Here is a 26,149-nt window from a genome sequence, read left to right on the forward strand (position 1 = left end):
CACGGCCACCTTGAGAGGCTACGGAAGTGAAATATTCAAGATCTCCCTCTAGCGAGATAGACAATTCTTTAAGGACTGTGGCACAAGGAAGATCGGGCCCCAGGCACTCCAGACAGAGTGCGTGGGGGTCTGATGCCTGGAAGGGATAGTTACTCGATGTGCAGCTAGTGAAGTCTGCGGCAAGCGACATGCGCTGAGGGAGGCAAGGCACTGAATGATGGTGAATGAGATTGAAAAGAAAAACTGGCTGTCAGGCCCATTCCCGTCCGTGCAGTAAAAGGGAATGAGAAGAGGTGCCAGAGGTCGGGGCTAATGGACTATACTATGCCCCGGGGAAGCTCACTTGTTTCACTGCCAAAGCTTCTGATACCGTCCCCATGCCTGGGGATGCACCACAATGATGGAGGAAAGGGAACGGGACATATAGGGAAGGCGAGAGATAGAGGAAGGTGGAGACAGACTGGGGAAGCACCCTGAGCGTAGAATACTTGAAGACGACGTAGCAGGTTTAGACCGCGGAACCCGCAAAGTACGAGGAGCAGAACAGCCGAGAAGGAGACAGGAATATGTACAAAGCAGACGTCACAGAAAGTGTCCAGAGAAGTAAAAGGAAGGAAGAAGCAGATGCCCAGTACTTGCAGGCACCGGAGAGGTTACCCTACAACACAGAGGTTAATAGGGATAACAGGAATTCCGGAAGCCAAAAGGTAATCGTTAATAGTATCAGAGAACCGCGCCCCAGTATCTATGTCGAAAGAGTGGAAAGCAAGCAAATACCTTCAAACTGTTAATATGATAAAAGGAAGCACAAAAATCGAGAGAGTAAGAGGAGTAGAATTAGAACATTACTACCATGGAAAGTCCACCGACAGACTAGAAACAGAGTGGAACATAACAGAGAGAAACTTGTGTAGTAAAGCCCTGAGGGGTCTCTAGGATAAGTTTTATACAAGAACATTTAGAACCTTTTAAGAAAGAGAGTAGACCTATATGAGCAAGAAAAAGCCCCCGACAAGAGGAGAGCAAGATTACACATTTCCTAAGGGAACACACGAGTGAATACAGAGATTACAAGAAACTATTTACGGATTGCATATTGACCAGAATTTTAACATAAGAGAACCACAGTGTAAACGCACAACCACCAGGAGAAGGGCATCATTCTTCTAGCCTTAGTTATTAAGTTATATTTATTTATAGAGCGCTGAAGCCTTTATGTATCAGGGCGCTTACACAAACAAAAACGCGCACAAAGGAGATCTAAAAAGCGATCTAATGTTACGTGAACAAGAGGGTTTTTAAGCATTTCATGAAGGTAAGATGATGTTTTTCCTTTCGTAGCTTGATAGGGAATATATTCCACGTTTATGCAACCAGTACAGGCAAAGATCTGCCATTCTCCCTAGCTCTTTTAAACCATGAGCTGGTAAGCTCTTGTGCATCACAAGACTGCAGTGCGCAGCAAGGCTAGTAAAGTTCTAATTTTTCTTTCAAATAGGCAGGTACATTTTCAAACAGGCATGTAGGTCCCAAAGTAAGAATTTGAAATCTGACTCTTGGTTTATTGATTGATATTTTTATTCTATCGCGCTCGTACACAAGTGTTTCAGAGCGCGACAAGGGAAGTGAGTGGAACTTGGGAGAACAAAACAGCGATCTTACTAGGCCCAGTGACATTGAGAATGCGCAAGTGCATGGGAGAGGAGGAGGGGAAAAGTGCATGGAAGGAGGGAGAAGTGGAAAGTGCAAAGCAAAGGAGAAACAGATAAATAACAATAAATAAATAATAAAGGCAACAAACAGTCGTAATGCAGCCAGCAATTTGCAAGTGCTAGGTTTAAGGCAGCAGACAGGGTAAGTCTGATAAGTGCAGGAAGAAAAAGGGGGGGCTGTATGGGTACAGATACAGACCCCAGTGCAAGGGGTGGCCCGGAGGCAGTGCAGGAGGGTGGCAGGGTGAGCAGGTACCTGGGCCCGAAGGACAGAGGGTGGCCCAGTGCACAGTGCCAAGAGAGAACAGATCAGCAGGGGAGAGGGGGAGCGAAGGCAGAAAAAAAGAGGAAGGTCTTCAGGTGCTTCCGGAACCGGAGATGGTTCTCCTCAAGTTTTAGAGTGGCAGGGAGGCTGTTCCAGAGGGAGGCCCCAGCCGAAGACAGATCTACCCCAGCTAGTTTCTTATTTGCGGAGGGATAGCTGAAGGTATTTTGGACCCAGGCCCCAGTAAGCCTTGTGGACAATGCAGAGGGTTTTGAATTTAATCCTTGCATCCACTGGGAGCCAGTGGAGAGATTTCAAAGCTGGAGAGATACGATCCCTGGATTAGTAGTGCAGAGAGTAGAGGCAGGTAGATTTAGAAAGAGGCTGTTACAGTAGTCAAGCTAGAGAGAACCAGAGCTTGGGATACCATGAGCTTCTGGGGGAAGGAGAGGAAAGGCAGAGTACCTCTGGGGAGGTGCAGTCGGAAATCAGACTTTTTAGAGACCTCAGAAATGTGAGCGGAGAAGGAAAGGGTGGAGTCAAAGATGACCCTGAGGTTCTTAGCCTCGCAGGTGGGGGTAGGAGGAGGGCCAAGGGAGGCCGGCCAGAGAGTGAGGGGAAAGGATAGTGAAGGTGTGCGAATGAGGAGGATCTCCGGCTTGCTGGCATTCAGACAAAGATCACTGGCGGAACACCAATCTTGAATGGCAGTTAGGCAATCAGAGATGAGAGAGGGAGAGGAGGTGACAGAGGGCAGCCTGAAAATGAGTTGAGTGTCGTCAGCGTAGCACTGGAAATGTGAGCAGAAAGTGGCAATGCAGTGGGCGAGAGTTGCCAATGGGACCCAGTGAAGCTCTTTCCGAGCCTTAGATACTGGTTCTATTTTAGGGATATTGCAGACTATGCGAACGGCTTCATTCTGAATGTTCTGCAACTGCCTTAAGCACTCTTTACCCGCTATGCCTAAGAGGGAGCTACAATTTATTTTATTTTTTGTTTTTTTTAAACCTTTATTTTGGTTTTCCGACAGTAACAAAAACAAATCACAACAATGCGTAGAGTGGTGTCCCCTCCCCCTCACACCTCCGCCGTTTGGAAAGAAAGTTTGTTTGCCAAACAAGCAATCACATTACATTTTGTGTACATTAGTCGAAAAGTTCTAATACTAAATTTGAAAGAAAAACCGGGCATATCAACAAGCTTTAGACCGCTGATGTTAAGAGATGATTAATGTATGGTCACCATATGTCTGGGGGTCTTGCATGTAAGGGTAGAGTTCTGACAAAATTTAACTCTGTCGCGGCAGAATGCCACATCTTGCAGCCATTGTTGTAGTGTGGGTGGGCGACCTTTCCCCCAGTTCATATTAATTCGCCTAAGTGTCAGCACTAGCAGCTGTCCAGCTAGTCTTCTCACCAAGGGTTGCAAGTCATTGGTGTGTCCCAGCATTGCTACTTTGGGGCTTTGTTCTAGTTGTTCCTCTATTATCGTTGAGGTCTTGTCTAGTATTTCTGTCCAGAATTGGTTTATTACCGGGCACTCCCAAGCCAAGTGTAAGAAACCTGCAGGGGAGCTGTTGCACCTCTCACAAGTTGCTGCTATGGATGGGCGTTGTTTGTGCAGCCTGGCTGGTGTATGATACACTCGAACAAATTTGTAATGGATTAGCTTGTATCTTGAGTTTAGGGAGACCTTTTGTGTCTGCCACAGAAGCTATGCCCAGTCACCCTTCGGTATCTTGTCTTCTAGTGCCTTTTCCCACCTCTCCTTTGGAGTTGTCGTCTGGCTTGTGGTGGTGGTCAGTAGATGTTTGTAGATGCTGGAAACCAGCCTGCCCTCCCCTTGTGTTTGGAAAACCTCTTGTAGGAGTTGCGAAGTGGGTGGTTGTGTTAGGGATGAAGGAAATAATGATTAAGTGCGTGTCGGAGCTGGAAGTATATGAATACGTCTAGGGCTGAGTCAGCACCCCGTTCCTGTGCCTGTTGGATCGTTAGAAAGTTACCTTCTACAAACAAATCATTCAGTGTGTCCATTTGCAGTTTGTCCACTGTAGGTATATTCTCGCCGTCATGAGTGGTATCCCTGGGATGAATCTTGCACGGGGGAGGGGTGAGAATCTAACCGTGACATTTCTTTTTCTTGCAATTCTTTTCCATATTTCTTAAGTAACACTGGCAGTACCTGGAGTTCTCCTACGATTGCTGCCCGTAGGAGATTGGGGGTTAACAGAGCTCGCTCGATCTGAAGGTGCAAACGGATCGGGTGGCGTACCAGTGACCTAGAAATTGTGCCTGTGCAGCCCAGTAATACTGCTCTAGATCAGGTAGTGCTAATCCTTCTTTTGAAATTGGTTGAACTAGAAATTATTAGTTACTCACCATAGTGACTAAAGTACTCTTAGTCCATAGTCCTCTTCCCCCCCATACTGTATGGGCATCCCTTCCAAGGGACGGGAGACGGAATGCTTTTCACCAGTAAAAATCAACCTTCTTCCCCTTTAAATTTAGAGGCGCGCAGGGGTGCGGCCAAGGGAGGATGCGCAGTCCTGACTCCGCCCTCCGGAGCTACACCTCAGTCCACATCGACAATAGATTTAACATTGCCTAATGACACCAGTATTATTAGGGGGGAGGTAGGTGGGACATATGGAGGAAAGGGGACTATGGACTAAGAGTACGTTAGTCACTACGGTGAGTAACTTATAATTACTAAATACTGTATGGGCGATTACAACAGATTGTAGCCCCAGGGTGGAGAGGAGATCCTCCTTAAGCAAATTGGTTCCCGAGAACCGCCTGTGCGAAAACCGCATCAGATCTAGAGCCGGCATCCAAACAGTAATGCTTGCAGAAAGCCGAGGGAGAGGCCCAGGTGGCCGCCCTGCTTATGACTTGGCAAGGGATATGGCGCTGGAACGCAATAGCCGTTGCCTTAGCCCTGACTGCGTGGGCATGCATGTTGGCTGGAAGCAGCTTGTTCTGTCCCTCATACGCTTCTTTGACGGCAGCGACCATCCAGTGGGCCATTGAAGCCTTTGAGGCCTGATAGCCTGGTCTCGAGCCTCAGAAAGTGACAAACAGGGCGTCCGATTTGCGGAAGCCCTTGGTGCTGTCCAAGTAGAATTTCAGGGCATGCTTGACATCCAGGCAGTGCAGTACACTCTGTGCTTCGTCCTTGGGATCGGGAAAAAACGTAGGAAAGACTATTTCCTCGTTCAAGTGGAAAGCAGACGGAACCTTGGGCAGAAATGCTGGGTGAGTCCGCAGGACTACTTTGTGCTTGTGAAAGGTAGTATATGGTTCCGAGGCGACCAGCGCCTGGATTCCGCAGACTCTACGAGCCGAGGTGAGGCCGACTAGTAAGGGCGTCTTGATGGTGACCAGCCTGATGTCCACAGATGCTATTGGCTCGAACGGTTTGTGCGCCAGGGTGGCCAAGACTATGCTGAGGTCCCACACCGGGTGCGGTCTCTTGATGAGCGGGTAGAGCCTTTGACAGTCCCGGCAGATGTTTCTTGACGATAGGATTGGAGGAGGAGAAGATGCCTTCCTCCGAGTTACTGTAAGCCCCAATGGCTGCGAGGTATGTGCAGCAGGTGTATACCGGCACCCCTGAGATGGCGAGGTGCGCCAAGAAGGAGAGCACATCATCCAAGGTGCAGGCCAGGGGGTCGATTCCGTTGGAGTCTGCTCAGTGGCAGAATCTGGTCCATTTGCCTTTATACTGGGCCCTGGTAGCCTTGCTTCTGGCACCATGTATGATCTCCAGATTGGCCTGTGAGAGGCTGAGGTGCCGAAGCAGTACCTCTTCAGGTACCAGGCTGTAAGGGCTAGTTTCTGTGGCACAGGGTGGATGACTCTGCCGCCCTGCTGTGCAGAAGATGTGCTGGGTCTGTTGGCAAGTGAATCGGGGGCACTTCTGAGAGACTGAGCAGCTCCGAAAACCATGGCATGGCCGGCCACCATGGAGCTATTAGAATGATGAGGATTTTTCAAATTACCCTGTGAATCATGGGCCTGGGCGTAAAGGCGGAGGATTTCATGTCGTCCACTGCAGGAGAAATGTGTCACCCAGAGATCTGGGGCCTCACCTGTAGAAGATCTCCTGAATAACGAGGTAGTTTAGCTGCCACTCCCAGCCTGCTGAGCCAGTCCGCTTCCAGGTTGTGTTCCCCCGGGAGGTGGACTGCCGTGAGGAAAACAACGTTTTCCAGGGCCCACTCCCACATGCTGACTGGCAGTCTACACCGAGGAGGGGATTTGGTGCCTCCGTGCTTGATGTAGTACATGCTGGTCGAGTTTTCTGTCTGGATGAGGACGACCTTGCCCTTGAGAAGTGGTAGGAAGGCACCGAGCACCTGCTCCTGTCGAGCCCAGGTGCCGTGAACCGAGAGATCGTTTCAGAGTGGCTCCCCAGCCTTCGAGCTAGGAATCCGTGGTGACGGTGGCCTGCAGAGTGGGCGGTCGGAAGCGCTTGCCCATCTGTCTCTGGACCACCAAGTTAGGTCTGGGTGGAGAGATGGAGGAACGTTGATCATCTCAGATTGAGAGCCCCGCTCCGGGTTCCATGAGGCAGCTGAATCCTCCTCATCCTCAGTCTTGTGTGTCGGACGGCTAATAGGACCGCTGCCATTAGACTCAGGAGATGTTGGTACCCAAATGCCGAGGTCACTTCTCTGCTGAGGAAGTGGGTGGTTGCCCTCTTGAGATTTTGTCCTCCGAAGGAAATACCTTCTGGGAGCATGTGTCCCAGATGAGGCCCAAAAATGTCAATCTGCGTGGGTTTCAGCTGCGACTTCGTGAGGTTGAGCGAAAAGCCCAGATCGTGCAGCGTGTTCATAAGGGCATGGGAACCGCTTCTGGAGATGTAGCCCTGACAAGCCAGTTGTTGAGGTATGGATAAATGTGGAGGCCCTGCGCTCTGAGTAGGGCCGCCACTGCATTCATGAGCCTGGTGAAGACTTTGGGGGCCGAGATGAGGCGAAACGGAAGGACCTTGTACTGAAAATGGTAGTCCATGATCCTGAACCGAAGGAAAGAACCATGGGGTTGCCAATTAGGGATGTGCAAGTATGCGTCCTTCATGTCCAGGGAGCACATCCAGTCTCCCTTGTCCAATGTCTCCACTATAAAAGCTGGCACGACCATCTTGAATTTTTTGCAGGGTTAAGGAGAAGTTGAGGGTGGAAAGTTCCAGCACAACTCTCAGGCCTGCCTGGTTCTTCTTTTGAATGGCGGAAATCTGGAGTAAAAGCCAAAGCCTCACTGGGAGGCTGGGACTCACTTCCTCCACTGCCTGGCTCTCTACGAGCGATCGGATCTCCACCAAAAGAGTTGCTGTCCCAAGCTGTGCGAGTGGACGGGAGGAGGGAAGAGAGGCTGGGATAGGGAGGCAGTACCCCCGTGGATACTACAGAGGATCCAGGGGTCAGCAGAATTCTGGCACCAGAAATGTGCATGGAGAGCAAGCCTGCCCCCCACCGGAGACATGGTGACCCGAAGGGGCTTGTCATGCCTTCTTTCCCTCAGAGGCTGTCGCCGAGGAGGGGAAATGGAAAAAGCCCTTACTCCCACCCCACCCCCCCGTTTTTGTTGTTTGTGCCGGTTCTGAGGCGGCGAGCGATCCGGCTGCCTGGATCTACATTCCTGGATGCCTCGGAATCCTCCATACATATGACCCCTCTCAGAGCGCTGCCGAGATTGGGTGTACGATTTGGGCTTTGTAAGGATGGATAAAGACTTGGCCATTTGTGAGCCATTTTTCTTTTTGTCCAGCTCTTCGTCCATGGAGGAGTGGAACAGGCCCTGCCCCTCGAACGGTAGATCTAATATGCATTCCTGGACGTCCGGGTTGAATTTTGTTGCCCGGAGCCAGGCTGTCCTTCTCATGTCCGAGGCAATGCAGATGGCACGGCCAGAGGTATCAATATGGGCCACGGTGGATTCCATGAGATCATGCGCCACCAACTTATCCTCGGCTAGCCCTGCCTTAAATCGTGATTAACCCTGGATGGGGTGTTCCGGGAGGAAGTCTGCAATTTTCCGCCATAATCTTTGGTTGCCGGCAGTCAGTATGGCATCTGCGTTGGCCTGACAAAGATGCAAGGATGCTTTGAAATAGAGTTTCTTGCCGTACGTCTCCAAGATTTTCTACTCCTTGCCTAGCAGCGCTGCAGAGGAGAAGGCTGAGGACGACTGAGGCTTGGAGTACAGTGACGCCGCAGCGATCACAGAGGAGTGTGGCTGAGGATGAGCCGAGAGCAAGAGTGTATCCCCCTCAATCTGCCTGTACTTGGCGTCCAGGTGTCGACTGACCGGCTGGGCCGAGTGGGGCTTCAGCCAACTCTTCTTGACCAGGGAGACTACATCGGTTTGCATTGGAATCCCTGTTTTGGCAGAGGGGCATCGCTTGAGGACTTCAGCCAGGACCCCCTCTGCCGGCTGCTTGACCTCAGGTTGGAGCAGGCCCATATACTCTGCCAGCCCAGCAAGACGTTTGTTGAAGGCCCTGGCTGAGGATGGCGTGTCCGGATCCTCCTCATCTGTATCCTGTGGATCTGGGGGATCCTGTGGAGGAGGCGTATTTGGCGCCGGGGGCTGGGGTATAGGGACCGTGACCAGAGGCTGAGGAGCTGGCGGAGGCTGGTACGGAGCCACCTGAGGAGGCAGCTGTGTCATGCCCTGGGGCGCCGGCAAAGGCATCTGTGCTGCCGCTACCATTGCAGGAAGGACTTCCCTGATGGCGTCTTTGATGATAACCCCCATCCGAGGTGACTTCATAAGGCCGAGGAACTTCTCGAAGAGAACCTGTTCACTGGCCGAGGAGGTTGCAGGGGGCACTGACGGGGTAATGGGGAGCTGCTGGAGCCGCTGCATACCCTGTTGCTATGGACGCAAAGGAAAGCTGCCCTGCGCAAAAGAGGGGTAGACTGTAGGCCACGTACCTGGTTGAGGCCAGTCCCACCTTGACACTCGTTCTTTGCCGAATTCCTGAAATGGCGTCAGACAGGTGCCTGACTGGCACAGCGGCCATTTTGTCGAGCTGTCTGCCACGTGCCTGCGACGTGTTGCTCAGCCCGCTGGGCCCGGCCTCGTCCAAGACTTTCGTGTGGATCACAAGGCCTACCCTGCTCCTCGGGCCTAGGCCCAGTAGGTGTGGCACCCTCGACCCGGGGGTCGGTAGGGATGCATTTAGGCGTCCCCCCAGACGTATTGCCGGTATCAGGGCACAGCCCCTCAGCCATGGTGCCGGTACAAGGGCGGAGCCCCTCGGGAGAAGACCCGGTAAAAGAACCTTCCAGTCCCTCAACACTGTCACCGGGAGGATCCGAGGATATCTCGGCCCGGAGGCCGGTAGCTGTAACCGCCTCGGTGCAAGTGCTGGTAGAAGGACCTAACCGGTCCCTCCCGCACAGGAGTGTCCCTAGGATGGACTCTCCCTTGCGGAGTGCGATGAAGAATATCGGCCCTACCTTGGGCCTGGTTTGATGTTTCACAAAGTTCTTGAGCTCCTCTGGAGGCGACTTCTGGAAGAGCTCCCTCCATCTGGCTAGTCTGTTCTTCAGCACTCTCGAGGACAGCGAGCCACACGCTGAACAAGTTTGCCAACCGTGTTCTGGGCCAAGGCAGCGTAGGCAGAGGGCGTGGGTGTCTGAAGTTGGGAATAGCCCGTTGCAGGATGGACACCTGCTGAACCCTGTAGAAGTCGACATGCGCCGGGGAGGAGCGTGACTCCTGAGGACCGAGTTCCTGAATGACAAAAAGACAAAAAAGAAGACAAAGAGAAGAAATATCTGTGCGTGGAATTACATGCCGAAGCCAAACCCAGGAGCGCTGGTGAATTCGGCCCGTTCCCGTCGACGCAGAAAAGGGGATTGGGGTGTGGCGCCAGAGGGCGGGGTCAGGGCAGCGCATGCTCCCTGGGCCGCACCCCCACGCGCCTCTAAATTTAAAGGGTAAGAAGGTTTTTTTTTCTGGTGAAAAAGGTTCTGTCTCCCGTCCCTTGGAAATGACACCCATACGGTATGGAGGAAAGTGGACGGGACGTAAGTGTATTGTGTAAGCTACTCTTGCAGGTTTGTCGGCCCATATTAACTCAAGCATCAGGCCGCATAGGCGTTTAAAGAAGCTCCCTGATAATAGTAGCGGGATGTTGGTGAACAGATATAAAAGTTTGGTTAGTATGACCATCTTACTATCGAGACCCGGCCCCACATTGTGAGTGGTAGGTGTTTCCATCTTGATAGTTTGTCATGCAATATCTCTATTACCTTACCATAGTTGTCTCTGAAAAGTTCTTCGCAATTTCTGGCCAACATCATCCCCAGGTAGCAGACGCCTGTGGACTACCACCTGAACTCAAAGTCGTCTCTAAATTCTACTGTTTCAGGTGTCAGTGGGAATAGCACCAATTTAGTGTGGTTGACTATTAACCCTGAAAAAGTCCCAAACTTCAGCACCTCCCTCATCGCTGGGTTGAGATTTGTCTCTGGGTCACTTATGAAGAGGGCCGCATCGTCCGCATACAATGAGAGAATCACCTTATGGGATCCCAGGGTGAGACCCCTTTCCTTTTGTCTATCTCTGAGGTTCGCCGCTAATGGCTCCATCGCGAGGGCAGACAGATGGCAGCTGTGTCTAGTCCCCCATTTTAATTCTATTTGAGTCAATCTCATCTGCCCTAGTATTATACTTGCTAGGGGGTTCTTGTAGAGGAGTGAAATCAGTTTCAAGAAATATTCTCCAAGGCCTAGTTTCCGTAACACTGTGAAGAGATATGGCCATTCAACAGAGTTAAAGGCTTTTTCCGCATCCAAAAGGGCTGCTATTGCCTAGGTGGATGGTTTCAGCGCCTCTTCATATATCGATAGAAAAATCGGTGCAAGAGTCAGAGCAAATGCTTTCTAAAATTCTCCCGTCAATCCATCAGGGCCAAGGTGACTTGGACCCTGGCAGTTCTTTTATTGCTGCCAGTATTTCTTCAGTAGAGATTGGTTTGTTTAGGGACTCTCATCTCTCCTGCCACCCAATATAGTTCTGTTTCCTCAAGGTACTCTTGTATGGCTATGGGGGCGTTCTGGGACTTGGAGCTATGGTGATCTTTGAAGAAGTTGCGGAATGCTTCCATTATTTCCCTCTCTGAGTGAACAAATTTACTCTAAGGGTCTCTGACACAGTCCACTGGCGGGGGTCGCCTGTCAGCCGTTAACAGCCTTGCCAGGAGAGCTCCTGGCTTCTGGCCCTCGCCATACTGCTGAATTTGATGCCCTTGTGCCAAGAGTCGGACCTCGCGGTCTGAATTTGTTTAGTTCTTCCTGGAGTAGGGTAAGGGTCTGTTTTTTTTTATGTTCAGTGTAAGCCTTCTCTAGCTCCTTGAGCTGTTTTTCGTTCTCTGCGAGTTCTCTTCTAATAGTTTTTAGGATCCCATTTTCTTTGGCCATACATATCCCTCGTGTATAACATTTTAACGTTTCCCATAAGGGTCCCACTCAATGATACGGACTCCTGATTAGTTACCAAAAAGGACTAACCTCGGTTAACAGTTCCTGGGCGAATACAGAGTCTTGGAGCGCTCCTGATTTAAATCTTCAGCTATAAGCCCCATTTTTGCCACCTGTGGGAATGCACTCTAATATAACTAGGGAGTGATCAAAGAGCATTCTCTGAAGTATCTGACTTTCTCCCCAGTGGTAACTCCCCACCCTGGACACTAGTAGATAATCTAATTGTGGGCTGGTTCCATGGGCCCATGAGTGGAAGGTGAATTCTCGTGTGTTTATGTGGCTGAGTCGTCACACGTCCATTAGGCTATGGGCTCTGCAGATTTCTTGTACCTGGAGACTTGCTTTGGTGGGGGTGTTGGTGAACATGCGTGACTTGTCCCATTCGGGGCCAAGTATGGTGTTCAGGTACCTGCCCCATATGATCGTGGCTATGCCAAACTCAGCTAAGTGTGTCATCACCCAATCAAAAAAGTGTTTGTGCCATCGGTGTACGGACCATATGTGTTTACTAGGATGACCACGCTTCCCTCTATAACTTGGGGTACTAGCAACACTCTGCCCGCTTTGTCTCGAGCCACTAACAGTAGTCGAAATTTAATTTTCTTATTTATCAGCATGGCCACCCCCCCTAGCGTATGATCAGAGGGAGGAATAGTATCTGTGGCAACCCCAGTTGGAGGCACAGCGCCTTTCAGAAGGGAGGAGGTGGGTCTCTTGTATTAAGGCAACATCGACTCTGTCTTGCAAGGTATTGAAATATTTTCCGGGTTTTGGTTGGGTTATTCCCCCCCTCTGATGTTCCAAGTTGCTAATTTTAATGTCCCTATTTTGCATTATGTTTGTGTTGGACATACTTTTCTTCCATAGCTACAGGTCTAGTAGTGTCTGCTTGATTCTTCTGTTTACTTTAAACTATTGGTGGAGTTGGTTGGCAGGGGGCAGGCCCACGCTTAGCGCACTCTCTCATGCGGCACCCTACCCCAACTTGGTGTGCCTTACTCGAGTTAGCTTGCAGTTAAGTTTTCAGCCCTTCCCTCCCCACACAGGCAACCCCCAAACCGCCCGTCAGTTGTCCCCTCCGAAGTAGTATCTAGTTGCGTCTAAGTCGGTCATTCAGATGACTATGATATCATGAACATAAAGAAGGTGAATTATGTAATTTCACTTTCCCTCGTACAAGTGTACTTTATCAGTCTTATGGTGCAGGGTGTGTAGGTTGTCGCTTAGGGCGTCACTTACCGTGTGGTCCTAGCGTGGATTTCTTCTGTCTCCGACTTCCCTTGCTGGCCTTGGATTGTTGTTAGGGGGTCGGCAACCAATCTCTTCTAGGAAATGGCTCACCTCTTCAGGTGAGTTGAAGAATTAATACCTTCCCAGCATTCTGAAGACAGAGTTTTGCAGGAAATAGCATGGCATATTGTATTTGGTTATTGCTCAGGTGTCTTTTCACTCCTGCGAAAGATCTGTGCAATGCTTGGATCGCTGATTAAGTCTGGAAAGATGTGGATCCGGTCTCCATCATAATGCAGCTCTCATTTTTCTCGGTCAAGTCGCAAAGATTGTGTTGCAGTCTCTGGAGTTAAGCATTCGTGCGATGATGGGGGGCGGGACTGCTCCCAGAATTGGGTGACTGGTTGGGACCCGATGGACTCTTTCGACCACGAAGAGGTGAGACAGTGCGGGTTCTCCAAACAACTCCTTGCACACAGCTTCGACAAATTCTTCCATTCTTGGTGGTGTCTGGGTACTCTTACTCTGACCAGCCGGATGTTATTGCGGCAGGTGCTACTTTCTAGATCTTTGTTCTTGGCTGTTACAGCTTTTACTTGGCCGTTAATGCAGTGCTCCCATCTTCTAGGTCAGACACCCTCTGTTCAGCGGTGTCAGTCTGCCACCGTGTTTATCTAGCCTGTGTTGTAGCAGATCTACTTTCGAGGAGATTGAGTTGGGTTTAGAGTCCAGGTCCCCGATGCCTGCTTCGAGTTCTATCAGGATTCCTCGAATGTCAATGCCAGAGGTCTGGGTCACTTCTCCCTACTGGTCCATCATTGTTCCAGGGGGCTCTGGTTGTGGTTTCGCCATGGGAGTCTTGGCGATGGTTCCAGCTTCAAAGTTTAGCTTCCTTTGTGACTTGTCTGATTTTCCCATGCTCAATCACTGTCGTTGAGAGGGTTGAGGTCGGCATATCAGGAGGTCTAACGACAGGGTTGGGAGTGTAGGCTTATTGATGCAAGTCAGTGCTGGCTAGTGATTTCGACGGGGGTTTCCAGGTGGTGACGGGTCAGGATCACGCTCAACCTATGGTATTCTTCCCGTTTGGGTGCTTGCTAGCTAATATTTGGCAAGCACCTCTTGTTTATGGAGCCGTTTGAAGTGGCTCACTGTGTCCCTGTGATGTAGTGGTAGCTATGATTTTGGTCTTCTTTGCTTCGTGTAGTTAGATTGTTTATTTGTTGCTGGTCTCCTGGAGAGCTTTGCCGAAGGGGGACGAACCACTTTTGTTGGTGCCGGCTGCTTGAGTTTAACTTACTCTGCAACAGCTGGGACTTTGTCCAATCTGCGTTATCCTGACCGTGTGGGGCGTAGAGAGTGCAGATTTTCATTTGTCAGGCTGAAAGCCTTTCCCCGATTACCCACTGGGTACTAGTCGTGGGGTGCTTGTCACCCTTACTGGGAAGATTCTCACTTCGGTGTTTGCTTACTGGTCGTTCTCATGTCCATTGTATGAGTGTTACTGTGCAAGGTGGCCACCCTTTGCCATGGTGTTTTGCTTGTTGCACTGTACTTTTGTCTTCTTTGATTTGTATGGATGGGTTGGCTGTCGGTTGGGAGCCACCTAGGGATCTTGCGGTGCTAGGGTTGGTCTGTCGTTACTGCAGTATGTTTAGGTATAACTTTGATCGATCGATCGATAAAGCCTAGGTCTTTCCGTTTAATTTATGCTGCGCTAGCCTCGGGTGTCGCCCAGTGTTGTGAGTTTGTATCTGTCTGGTTGAGGGTCTATCTTCTGTTGCGTCTCAGGCGGCAAAGCAGCAGTGCTCACTGTCCTGGGTCGTTTGCTGTGGTAAAGCTTCTGGTCTCGCCGTCCTTTATGCAGGCAGGCGACGTTGTGACTGTGGATTGCTGGACTGCTCAGTTCTCTGTCCTCGTGTTGGTTGTCTGCACGTTTTCCACCACCTGAAGCTGTCTCATGGGCTCTGCCACGGTGAGGGCAGTTAGTTGTGTCACGGAAAGGGGAGCCTCGTAGCTCTGTATGATTGGGTGGCCCCGCTTCCCCCCAAATGGAGACCTCGCAGGGGGATCTTGAGGTGGGTTCACTCAACGAACTCGCGGCAAGGGGAGCCGCACTGGTAGCAGTCTTCCCTCTGCGTGATCTGCTGCCGGGTGTAGATTGGAGTGCAGGCTCAGGGTCGTGTTTCAGGAGTTGGTTGGTTTCGGAGTAGATCCTGGCCGGGACTCTTGCCGTCTGCGGCCTTTGCAACGTTGTTGTCCCCACCGGGGTATGGTACGCTTGGTTTAGTGGCCTGCAGGATGGGAGAGGGACATGGAGAGAGAGAGTGCCTCTCCTGTTGTGAGCTTACTGTGTCCGATGGTTCGTTGCTCTGAAGGCTAGCTGGGTTGTCGATTCAGGTCGGCGAGCCTGGCGAGTCTGATTCATACGCATCTACCGGCCCGGGTCAGCCGTGTTCTTGTGCAAGTGGGCACGCTGGGTACATCGTTCTTGTGGGGCTGGAGCAGGCTCTGCACTGCCTCCGCTCAGGATTGAACTGCGTTATGAATTCTGGCTTGGGCGACTGGTGGAGGCTGTGGCCAGGCTGCTGCGACTCGCCTCTACGCCGTTCGATCGGCTGGTAAATTACTTCTCCGGGGGCTGCTGGGTTATGAAACCCGCTCCACAGCAGTGATTGGGTCGCGCGGTTCTGAGTGTTCTGCGGGGGGTTATAGTTAGCTCTGGAGCAGCTTCTCTTGTGCCTGCACTGTCACTCCCTATCCGCCACGCTTCCATAGACCCGCCGCTCTCTGCAGACCTCAGCGTTTCAGCGTGGTTTCCAATTAAAGTTCCTTGCTGCTTACACTGGCCTTCCTGCTGCTTCTCCTGTAGTTCTCTTTGCTGTTGGACTGGTCTCCTTTATACACCTGCAGTCCCTTGACACGCTGCAGGGGTTGATGATAAATTTGCTTGAGTAGGGGCTGGAAATCCGCTGCAGCTTAATAGATATGGAGGGCAGGAAGTACAGTAATGCTGTAAACAGCACAAAGAATGATTGCAGGGCCGCATCACCCCGCCTCACACGATCATTTTATGCTCACCTAGTCTCTGCGGAGGCATTGGGGCACGGTTGCAGCCCTCCCTGAACTTGAATGACCCCGCTCAGGCCTCTATGAGCGGTGGTACCTGGTGATACTGCTCCTGCGTGGAGATAAGAGTGGGTGAGTGCGTCAATCTGTGATTGCTGTATCTCTCGAACCCTTCACCCCAAAGTACGGTTTCTGTGAGCATACACCGGCCCATAAAGCTCACCTGTGAATTATGGAAGATAAGCTCTCCGTCCTGCTACTTCTGGCAGGGGCACGTCAGTTGGGATCTAGTTCCTTCACTGATCCCTGATAAGGATTAGTCCAGTCCAGCTGCGACTATGCTTCTCCTTATTATTGGTAAGTGTTTCTTGAGCTCTTGTGATGCTGTTCGTTCTGTTTAATGTCTTTATATGTTGCTCCTATTTATGCCCGCAATAATGTCTCTCTTCTGTTTTCTTGCCTTAGATGGAAATGCGGCCTCAAAGCAGCTGTGAGATGCGAGACGCGGCCGGATGGAAGATGGATGCTACCGCAATGTTCGACAGCATCTAAGCATGTGAATCCATGAAAGATCCAATGCTGGAGAAGTGATGGTTTAAGGAAAAGTGCGAAGTATGGCGAAGCGCAACCTTAAACTGACAGTTTTTTAGACGTCTAATCTTGTCTTCTGTTTTCCTTGCAGACACTGCTGTCGACGATGGAGCACGTCGTGCTGCCGTGCCAAGATGAAGATTTCAGCGTTCTGGAAACTGTAAAGATGAATACTTGGTTCGCCGAAGAGATGTACAGGTAAGAACAGCTTTCCCCAGTTGGTAAGTATGCTGGCAGGAAGCAGGATGTCCAGGAAGCAGGATCTTCATAGGCAAGTCTGACCTCAGGTGACGGTGAGCGTTACGCTGCTTGCAAGTGCAGAATAACGCAAAGCGTCTGTCTCGAGGATCGGGGCAGCTTATATAGCTGAGATCGTGGGCATGCCCATTAGGGCAGGGTTACCAGCCAGACCCTGCCACTCCTAGAGAGTGAGCAAGTGCGAAGGCAATCCATTAGCAGCCACACCCAAGAATACACTTGGGGCTGCTTAATGGATGGAATGTTCAAGGTTAATGCATCTGAAGTGCTATGCCCTTTATAAAAGATTGTTGGTGTTAAGTGGATGTTCTTGTTTACTTTTGTTCATGAGCCTGGCTCCAAAGGCGCCAGGACAGTGTCCACCCCTGACCCCTGTGCATGCAACCCCTGCATGCCTGTGCCCCTGACTTCATGACCATGACAGATCATCACAGAACCCTTCTCGTTTCAGCAAATCAGAGCCAGTAGCAGTGTACCTTCGACTAGTGAGATTGACGGGTGAGCTTTGCTTGTCCCGCTCAGCATCTAGTGTTCAGTGCCGCTTTCACCCCCTATCCTCAAAGCACTAGAGTCATGTTGGAGTTGCTTGTGTCACAGATGGCACAAAATGTTCTGAGGGTCAAAAATGAGCCAAGGGTGTTTATTTTAATTTGGGAGCCCTAGGATCGTTCCTCTCGGTCTAATCTCCCTTTGGAATTCCAGAATTCTAGCCCAGAAGTCCGCAACACTGGGTTGTTACGTATCGGTAATCCCTACTGTCCAATTCCTTTCATAGGCTACTGAATGGTCTCCCTAAAGCAATGTCTCTAAACTCCCTCAGAGACCTCATATCTGTACCATCTCTAGCCAGATGTAATGGTTACAAGGGGGTTTGGAAAGGGCCCTGCAGTAACTTGCATCCTATTCTTCCCTTCTCTACTCTTAACGTCTGTACATTTACATTACTCCACCCATCACTCTCTGTCCCTCCAGTGGTTCACTCCTCCGAGCCCTAGACTCCACCCTTTGACGATACATCTCTTATCAGACAACTCATCTTCACCCAACCCTGCTACCCTTCTCTGCCAAAACTGCTACTCTTCCCCCCCACCATTACAGCTTTCCTCCTCCCACAACTATAACTCTTCTCATCCCATCACTATTACTCTTTCGCTCCCACAATTGCGACTCTCCTCCCAACACTATGGCTCTTCCTACCCTCTTCGCTATTAGTCTCCTTCTCTTTCTGCTACTCCTGTCCTCCCCACCACTACTACTACTCTCTTCCTCTCAATACTTCCACTCTTCCTCTCACTACTACTCTTCACCTTCCACCACCACTCTTCTCCTTCCACTCAGCTGTACAAGGAAACTTCTTCCACTATTACTTCACATTCACTCATTCCACTCTATTATTCTACTCACTCGCTGCACAACATACACTCACAATGCAGAACCACCCCCATGGAAATACCCCACATGTCCAAATAATCGCCTCCACTAGCCACCTCTCCTTCCTCCTGGTCCACCTCCGCCTCCACTGATGACCTCACTTGGATAACCCACTCCCCCTGTTTCCTGTCACCGGTTTAAAACTTCCTCTGTCTGCCTTGACTTGCCAGCTCTCCATGTCATATCTGACCTAGTCTCTGCCTCCCCTGCTCAAGGGAGCATGGCATTACCACTCTGGTTCCGAGTTTCATTCTCTCCAGATCACCCAGTAGATTGTTGAGCGTAACAATGAGGATCCTATTGGTTTTTTTCTGGTCATATGGAGGGGGCGTTTTCTTCTCATGTTTTGGCATTGTCATGATATTTCAGTGCTCGAAAATGGGCAGCCTTGGGAGGCCCATGTCCGGCCTGAAGCCTGGGAAGCCTAAACCATGGGGCTCCCTGTTCCGTTCTTCCTTGAGGGAGGTCTTTTTGCTTCCCTGCTGGTCCAAGGCACATTGGCGGTTATGTGGGGTCTTGTCATCTTCCTCCGGCATCTCTGCGGGCCCTGTAAACTTCCAGCACAGGGACAGAGCCTCTATTGCCCTGTCGGACACCTGCTGTAGTCCTGGCTCTCATCCATGGTGGCGTTCTTTCTTCCTTCTCTCTCAGCGACACCAATTCCTCTTTGGGCATCCTGAATGCTCCCTTCATCTGTTCTGCATAGTCTCAGGATAGTCCACCAGGGCCTCTATCTAAGAAGTATGGATGTATTTAACAATGGTCTGCAAAAATACAGACAGGTACAAGGGAAGGGAATGGGGGTAGAGGCCTCTTCCTATGGCCCCATTCTTAGACAGATTGCTGACCTCAGGTTCCTTCCCACCCTCCCACATACCCCCAGCAGAAATGGTGTTGTCTCCATCATGACAAGGCCAGACTATTGTCGGTCTAGTGTCACACTGGACAGTCACCAAAGTTTAAAAAAATACTGATAGTTGTAGGCTTCGCCTCAGAACATTTCACAATTCAAAGGGAACTATTGTGCTTCCTACAGTTGACCCTTCAGTGGGGGCACTTTCATGCCATTGGGGTGATTCTAGAAGTCCATATAGGTCTTTTTGAGTGCAGCAGACATCGGTCTCACATCCTCGTGATAGGTTGTAATCCATGACTGTCCCAAAAAGAAGATCATATTAGCAATTATCAAATGAACTTATCGTGATCATTCCTCGGATGCTTCAAATAATGACTCATGAGCATATTGTGATTCATCACTACAACTGTGCAAATACGTCAAATGGCAATCGCAAAATGAAATGCCAACGGTGGCACTGCGTCCATAAACTATGTAGCTATGGTATGATTTTTCACCTGCAATACATATTATTTTTTAGATCCATAAATGTAATTATTTGTATACAGACATTACATACATAGTGCCCATCGAGTAGGATTTAAGTGGTGTTTCTTTATGGTGATAACCTTTTGGTATTGTTCCTCCCACTTCTGAAATGTGAAAGCCTGTCTGGACAGCATGTTCTTATATGTTGAAAGGTCTTGCTACTGTGAATTGGCAAGAGAGATATGGAAGGAAGGACGAAGGTCCTGCATTTGCACTTGATCAGGTTATGCTGTTTGTTGTTAGATGTATATTGGATTGGCTGATTTGTAGATGTACGCAAGGTTGTTTGTGATGTGTTTGCATTAAATAAGAGGTATACCATTATATTGTCAAGGCAGAGATTAACATACCTGTGCCTTGTTATTATGATGGTCACTTTCCTAATGTTCTTTATGATCATGTAGATAAGCTATGGTTTTATGAACTCTTTATGGTCTTAAATTATAGCTATTGTAACTTGTTATTTAACAGTAGGTTTATGTTTGTTTTTCTTTATGGAAAATGGCCCAAAATAAACATTTTTTCTACTAAAATATTTTTATCCTTATTTCCTTCATTAGATTGATATGCATAGCGCCATGTTTTTGGGACGTAGCATATGCCACTTTACTTTATATATATATTTATGTAGTGACAGGCAGCAAAGCCTTGCCGTATGATCCCCCCCCCTTTGTAATACAGAAGATAAACAATTGCTTTGACATATAACAATTAGGGTACGTCAGGCAACAAATGAGCTCCATGTTGTGAATAGTGAGATGAAGTTGAGAGTTTATCAATCGTTTTAGCCTTTACTATCAAGTGTCTCAAGATTTCCCTCCAATGGTATGCACAGACATTCTTTGCAAAGAGCTTGCTCTGTTGCATACATACAAATGTTTTCCAATTGCTTTAGCAACCTTTCCACTTCATTGAGAATAAGTAGAAACAAACTAAATATCTGGGTAAAGATCATCTTGTTTTCATAGTTTACCAATCTATTCATCCAACTATTATGCCACAAGTTTCTGTTTGAAGCTTCGAGAGAACACTCCTGAAGGAGGATTAATTCTCGAAACATAAAGAGCTATATCATCTAAACATGTTTATGTAAATAGAGCCGTTGTAAACCCTGTAAAGAGAAACCATCATTACATGTTGCATACGATTCGTTGAAGTTAGGTCTATCTTGAAATTCAGTAAGTAAATGAGATGGACAAGATGACATGTACAATGGTCTCAATATTCCATGATAGCGCTCTGTTCGACACTGATCGGAACTACACAGCATTATAAAATGGAATTTGGGATTGTCTGAACAGTTGACAATGCATTGGATAGAATCAATTGATGTTGAAATGTCACAGATGGACCCAGTGAACCTCTTCAAATATAGTGTGAAACACTGAATAAAACTGTCAGTAGGTGAGCCAGCAAAAGTACTTATAAGTAGAAATGCAAAATGTAGATTACATACAATTATTGGGAGCCAATACGGATGCATATGGGGGATTGGGAGGGTACTAGTCCACTCCAAAAGTATAACAGATGGCTATAGTAGCGCATTGATTAAGACCATAATTATATTTTAAGCACTATGGGACGACAAAATGATGAGATGGGTATACTACAAGGAAGAAAATGTCAAAGAAAAGATGGGCTCTCAGAATAAAAGGACCGCAGAAGAATGGGCAAAATGGAATGTGCAACTTGAGATTTTGTAGGAGGACAGTACGGATCATTTGGGGTCTTGAAATGGAGATGATCGGTTCAACGGTATTTGTTAGGAGCTTTTACGCCACAGAGAACAAGTAAAGATAATTTATACTGTAATCCATTGATGCAATGATAAGGAAATGGACTTTGGATCCTAGTAACCAGGACTCAATTACAACCTTTAATTACAAAATAACTCATCCTGACATTTCACCCACCCTATCTCCTTGTCGGAATGCTGATTTAATCCTTTTAATTCATGCTCTGTGAGTTGAATGGGCTCAGACAGCCATATACACAAACAAGGATTGTACCTGATCCCACTAATGATATTCCAAACCCTGTATTGTCTTCTACATGATTTGTGGAACAAATGCACATGTAGGGATTGGAAAATGGAGACAGTCACAGGAGATGGACATTTTCTTGCGTCCCCTCAGCAGTTAAAGACTTAACTTTTGTGACTGATAGATGAAGAGATGATCTGGTAATAAAGAAAACAAAATGACTAGAGAGATAGGAGCCACCATTTACCAGAAGCAGGGCCTGTTCTTGCAGGAGCTGTTGCTGAAGAATCTCTAACTGTCTTTGTTCCTCCTCTAACTTGTGCCTTATATACTCCTGGAGAGAAGAGAGAGAAAAACAGAGATGGAGACAGAAACACAAGAAGAAGTAAAGGCAGGGAGGACGAAGAACAGAGCACTCGGAAAACAAGCACAAAAAAGGGAAATGAATGGAGTTCGAGCAAAACACTAAATCCCAGCCAAAATCCTCTCATTTTCATGGGTCAAAAAAAGGGTACATTATAGTGGCAAGGCGACCTCATAGATCGTTTAGCAGATGTTCTAGGGCCTGGCGCTGTGTTTTTCACATGCACCATTTGGTCCCATTATGGAAGGCTTCCCGAAATGGAACAAGAACTTCACCCACAATAAAACTGAATGAATAACATTGGCACAAAGAGAGGTAGGGGACCAAGTGCAATCATACATGCTAATAAATGTATAATATGCGTGCAGATTAAAAAACAAAGCACATGCTAACCCATCACCAATCTATCATTTATTCCCGGCCATCTGCAAGCTAGTGTCTTTCTAGCTATTTACACCAAAAGCGAATAGAGTCCATCAGCAACTGCCCCATCAGACACCGTGGAGCACATGAGAGCTGCCTCTATCCAGCATTTGAAATACACCTTCACTTAACTGTGGATGCTGAAGCTTTGCAAACAGCCTGCAACTCGTGGCAGAAAACAAGTTACTTACCATTATGTCCTCATCACATCATGGTCTCCTCTTACTTATTAACCCCCACTTAAGGTAAGGGGAAGACACCTGCAGAACATCTCATTCAAGAGCTGCACAGACTGCCCATGGCATAGGACTCTGCCCTGGTTCTTATTTAAAATGCTTACAAAAGGCACATGTAGGAGTGGTCAAGACAGTCTTATTCTGCATGGAGAATTAACCTGTATATGAAAATAAAATCAGATCGGATCCACTCTGTTCTTGGGCCACATAATGTCTAGGGATCAATTCTGTCATTATAGACAAACAGGAAACCTGACAAGTGCCCTCACATTCAGAACTACAGCTGATGTGCCCTGGAAAGCAAAATCAGTGGTGCGCTCACATCTGATGAAATTAACCCAATGCCCCCAAAGGACCTTGAAGACATGCAGTTTTCCTAACAGGCCATCAGTAGCAAGGAATCTGGAAGCTTTAAACCACTGAAGATGGGAGTATACTTTGTGCACAAATCTGATCACATGCACGGATGGCTTTGCTGCTGGCAGATTTTAGTACATTTCTTGCAGTGAGGTTGTGACATTGCTCTTCAATTAGCACAGTTGAATGCCAGAGCTCACAGAGCTTGGTTGAACAATGAGATTCCTCCTAGTATGGAGCACCACAGCTGTTAAGTCTCCACCTCTTTGCGGGTATTTGTTAAATGCATGGCCCCAAGTGGTCTTTTCAAACATAATGCATTGCCATCTATTATAAGGCGAGGTGCTCCTAACTGAAGATTCAGCAGACTATATGATCTACTTTGCTCCATTTCATTTGAATGTCCTTTTCCACCATAAACATTTCATTGCTATTTTCCTTATAACATTCAATGTACCACTCGCTGGGACCCTTAGTAGAAAATCAATAGCACCGCACAACAGCCTACAAAAATCCTAAAATACATTTTAATAACTAGATTTAATAATTGAAATGTGACCACTTTACAGTGAGAAATACATCCTTATTTATGTATTTTTTTTATTGAAAAAACTACAATTTTAACATAAAGAAAAAACTTTTGTTTCAAAACATCAATACAACATTCCTTCACAACAAGCACAGTGGATGCCATTCATAAATGCAGGCTCCTGAAGCATCAGAATACATTCCCCTTAAGTTAGAGAGGAAGCTTCAGAAGGGCGTTCAAGTAGTTTACAATAGCGCAAACATGTTTGATGTTGTTTCCAGAAGAGATCAAGTACCACCATGCCGCCATATCCCCGTTTAGAGGGGCACATTTGCCCAGATAAACAGAGCGAAGGTCACAGATTAGCAGACAATCTAAAATTAAGTGTTTTAAAGTTTCAACAGAATCAGCGCAGAAGTGACAGAGGTTGTTGTTTACAGAAGGATTATTCCTTTGCCATAAAATTTCCTTTCAGTTCAAGGTGTTTAGATGGAATCGAAGGAATTGTTCGCGGTAGAATCGAGAATAACATCGTGTCAGATATTGTGGCCTGGAGTTTAATTTTTTTGAGCAATGCCTAGCCATTTAGATGAAACAAGCTGTGTACGTTTTTCTGCATTGACAATCCAGGCCCAAGCTTCGAATTTTCTTTTGGCATGTTGCGGACGAGAAAATGGGTCATGATTATTGATTTCCGCAGCGACAATCCATTCTTGGACTCTTAAGCTCCATTGATCTAACAGGCAACTCATTTTTGGCTCATCGGTAGATGTAAATATATTGTAGGCTGGCGCCCCACGAGCCTCTCTCATCTTTCGCAAGAGCGAGATGGACTTCCAAATCACAAGAGTGAAAAGGGAATTCAGAGATAGTTCATGGCGTATCAATATAATTGATACACAAGCCGGAATATTAAGGACACGTCTCCAGAAGATACCCTCTAGTTGGTTCCATTTTTGCTCGCTAATATTCCAGCCGACCTCTGCGCCGAACGTTAAGATGGGTACTACCTTTTGTAGGTAGAACGTTAGGACAGGTATTAAGGTATTAAGGAAAATTTGCCAAAACTTTTGTTAAGCTTGGCCGTTTGTAGCGCTAATCTTGATAATTTCAGTTTTAGATCTTTAAACCACTGGTCTTCGCAGATTGAGTTGTTGAACTGAATTCCCAAGTAGCGGATCGAGTTGACTGAGGTCAGCGGCTGGCCACCAACGGCCCACTTAAATGCACAACCTTTTCTACTAGTTGTGGGTCCAATTGACAAGATTTTCATTTTTTCTGTATTCATTACAAGTTCATTGATGGATAAGTAGTTATAGAGACAACAAAGAAGGCGTTGTAGACCAATCTGCGTTCTGTCTATCAAGACCAGATCATCTGCATAGGCGATGTATCTTACAGAGATCTTATTTAGCGTTGGTGGAAAGCAATGGGCCTGCTCAAGATGAATCGGAAGATCTGCATGAAATAGTTTGAATAGGTCGGCTGCAAGAGGACAGCCCTGCTTGACTCCCCTTGTTGTGGGAATGTTGTCTGATAAGTCACCGTTCTTGTTGATACGAACTCGGAACGAAGTGTTCGAGTGGAGAGCCATTATTGGATTGAGGATAGCGGCAGGGCAGTTCCATTTGAGCAGTTTTGCCCAAAGCAGGTCACGGCTGATGCCGTCAAAGGCTTTCTTCATATCAATGAAGGCTAGATGAAGTTTGGATCTTCTTTTTAGGGGATCAAGTTTCAATGTTGTCAAGATTGAGAGGTTTACATCCACTCCTGTTCGCTTTGAAAACCCTGTTTGACGAACATCAGCTTTTTTTCGCCCAATTTACCAGCTTTAATCTCAGGTTAGAGCCAAAAAGTTTGCCAATTGAGTCCAGAAGGGCAATGGGTCGATAATTTTCAGGAGCATCCCAACTGCCCTTCTTATGAATCGGGATCACGATGGCGGTTAGCCATGACTCAGGCAATCTATTAGAAGAAGCAATTTTTTTAAAGAGACACTCAATAAAAGGGGCCCAAATCAGTGAATTTTTTTTTAGCATCACGTTGCTAATCATGTCTGGACCAGCTGCGTGAGAATTTTTTAGCATCTTGATAGCTTCGACAATATCGGTGTGCGACATTTGTACATCCCAAGGCACTATGTTAACCTCAGGAGCTAGTTTAGGCACCTTGGACTGACAATTGAACACTGCCGCAAAGTGCTTACACCAAGTGTCGCCAGGGATCGTGTTTTGCAATGAGTTTAGGCTGATTACCTGCCCCATATTCAAGATTTTCCAGATGTTGCGTGTATTCTTAGTGATCAACAACTTCATCATGAGTTCAGCGCGGTCTTGCGCAACAATGATTCTGTGTGATCTGACCCAATTTCTGTAGATCGCTCGTCTTGTTTTCACTTCGTAAAGCAGAATCGAATTGGAGACATTTTTTTATTCTACACACGCCTCTTCTTAGCTCCTTCTTTTTATCATCCAACACTTTGCTGAACAAGTGTTTATGAATTTTGTGTTGCTGAGGTAAGTTGTTATTATTTGTTATGTAGATCGACAAGATAGGAGAGTAGTCCACGCCGTGAGGCGAGTTTATCAGACATTCTGTTAAGCAGCCAATCTTATTCACGCTTAGCCTAAGACGATTTTCACTAGGGTTTGCCTCTATTGGCGCAGAATATGAAAGGGCAGAGTCAGGCGCTGCCAATAAGCAGTCAGGTTTTAACAGCATGTGGTCGCTGTTAGTCATTTTTAAGGATTGAAGAGTGATGACCTTTGACTCAAAGTTCCTGGACACCCAAAAGTAATCAATGATGCTGTGCAGTG

The 26,149-nt window shown here is 47.8% G+C and overlaps 1 protein-coding gene across 8 annotated transcripts in view; it reads right to left on the reverse strand.

The window, feature by feature from the left end:
- The window catches only part of MINK1 (misshapen like kinase 1), a 2,066,166-nt gene that overhangs the window by 658,625 nt on the left and 1,381,392 nt on the right, over positions 1–26,149 (reverse strand). For 5 of the 8 annotated variants that reach the window (XM_069644001.1, XM_069644008.1, XM_069644054.1 and 2 more), the window contains exon 14: positions 21,672–21,758. The exons of the other annotated variants lie outside the window; for them this stretch is intronic. In XM_069644001.1, coding sequence (XP_069500102.1) covers positions 21,672–21,758 — 87 coding nt within the window. The remainder of the gene's footprint in view (positions 1–21,671; positions 21,759–26,149) is intronic. 8 annotated transcript variants of the gene reach the window in all.

Source organism: Ambystoma mexicanum, chromosome 1p (genome assembly GCF_040938575.1).
Source record: "Ambystoma mexicanum isolate Mex_15411 chromosome 1p, UKY_AmexF1_1, whole genome shotgun sequence".
Taxonomy (NCBI): Eukaryota; Metazoa; Chordata; class Amphibia; order Caudata; family Ambystomatidae; genus Ambystoma; species Ambystoma mexicanum.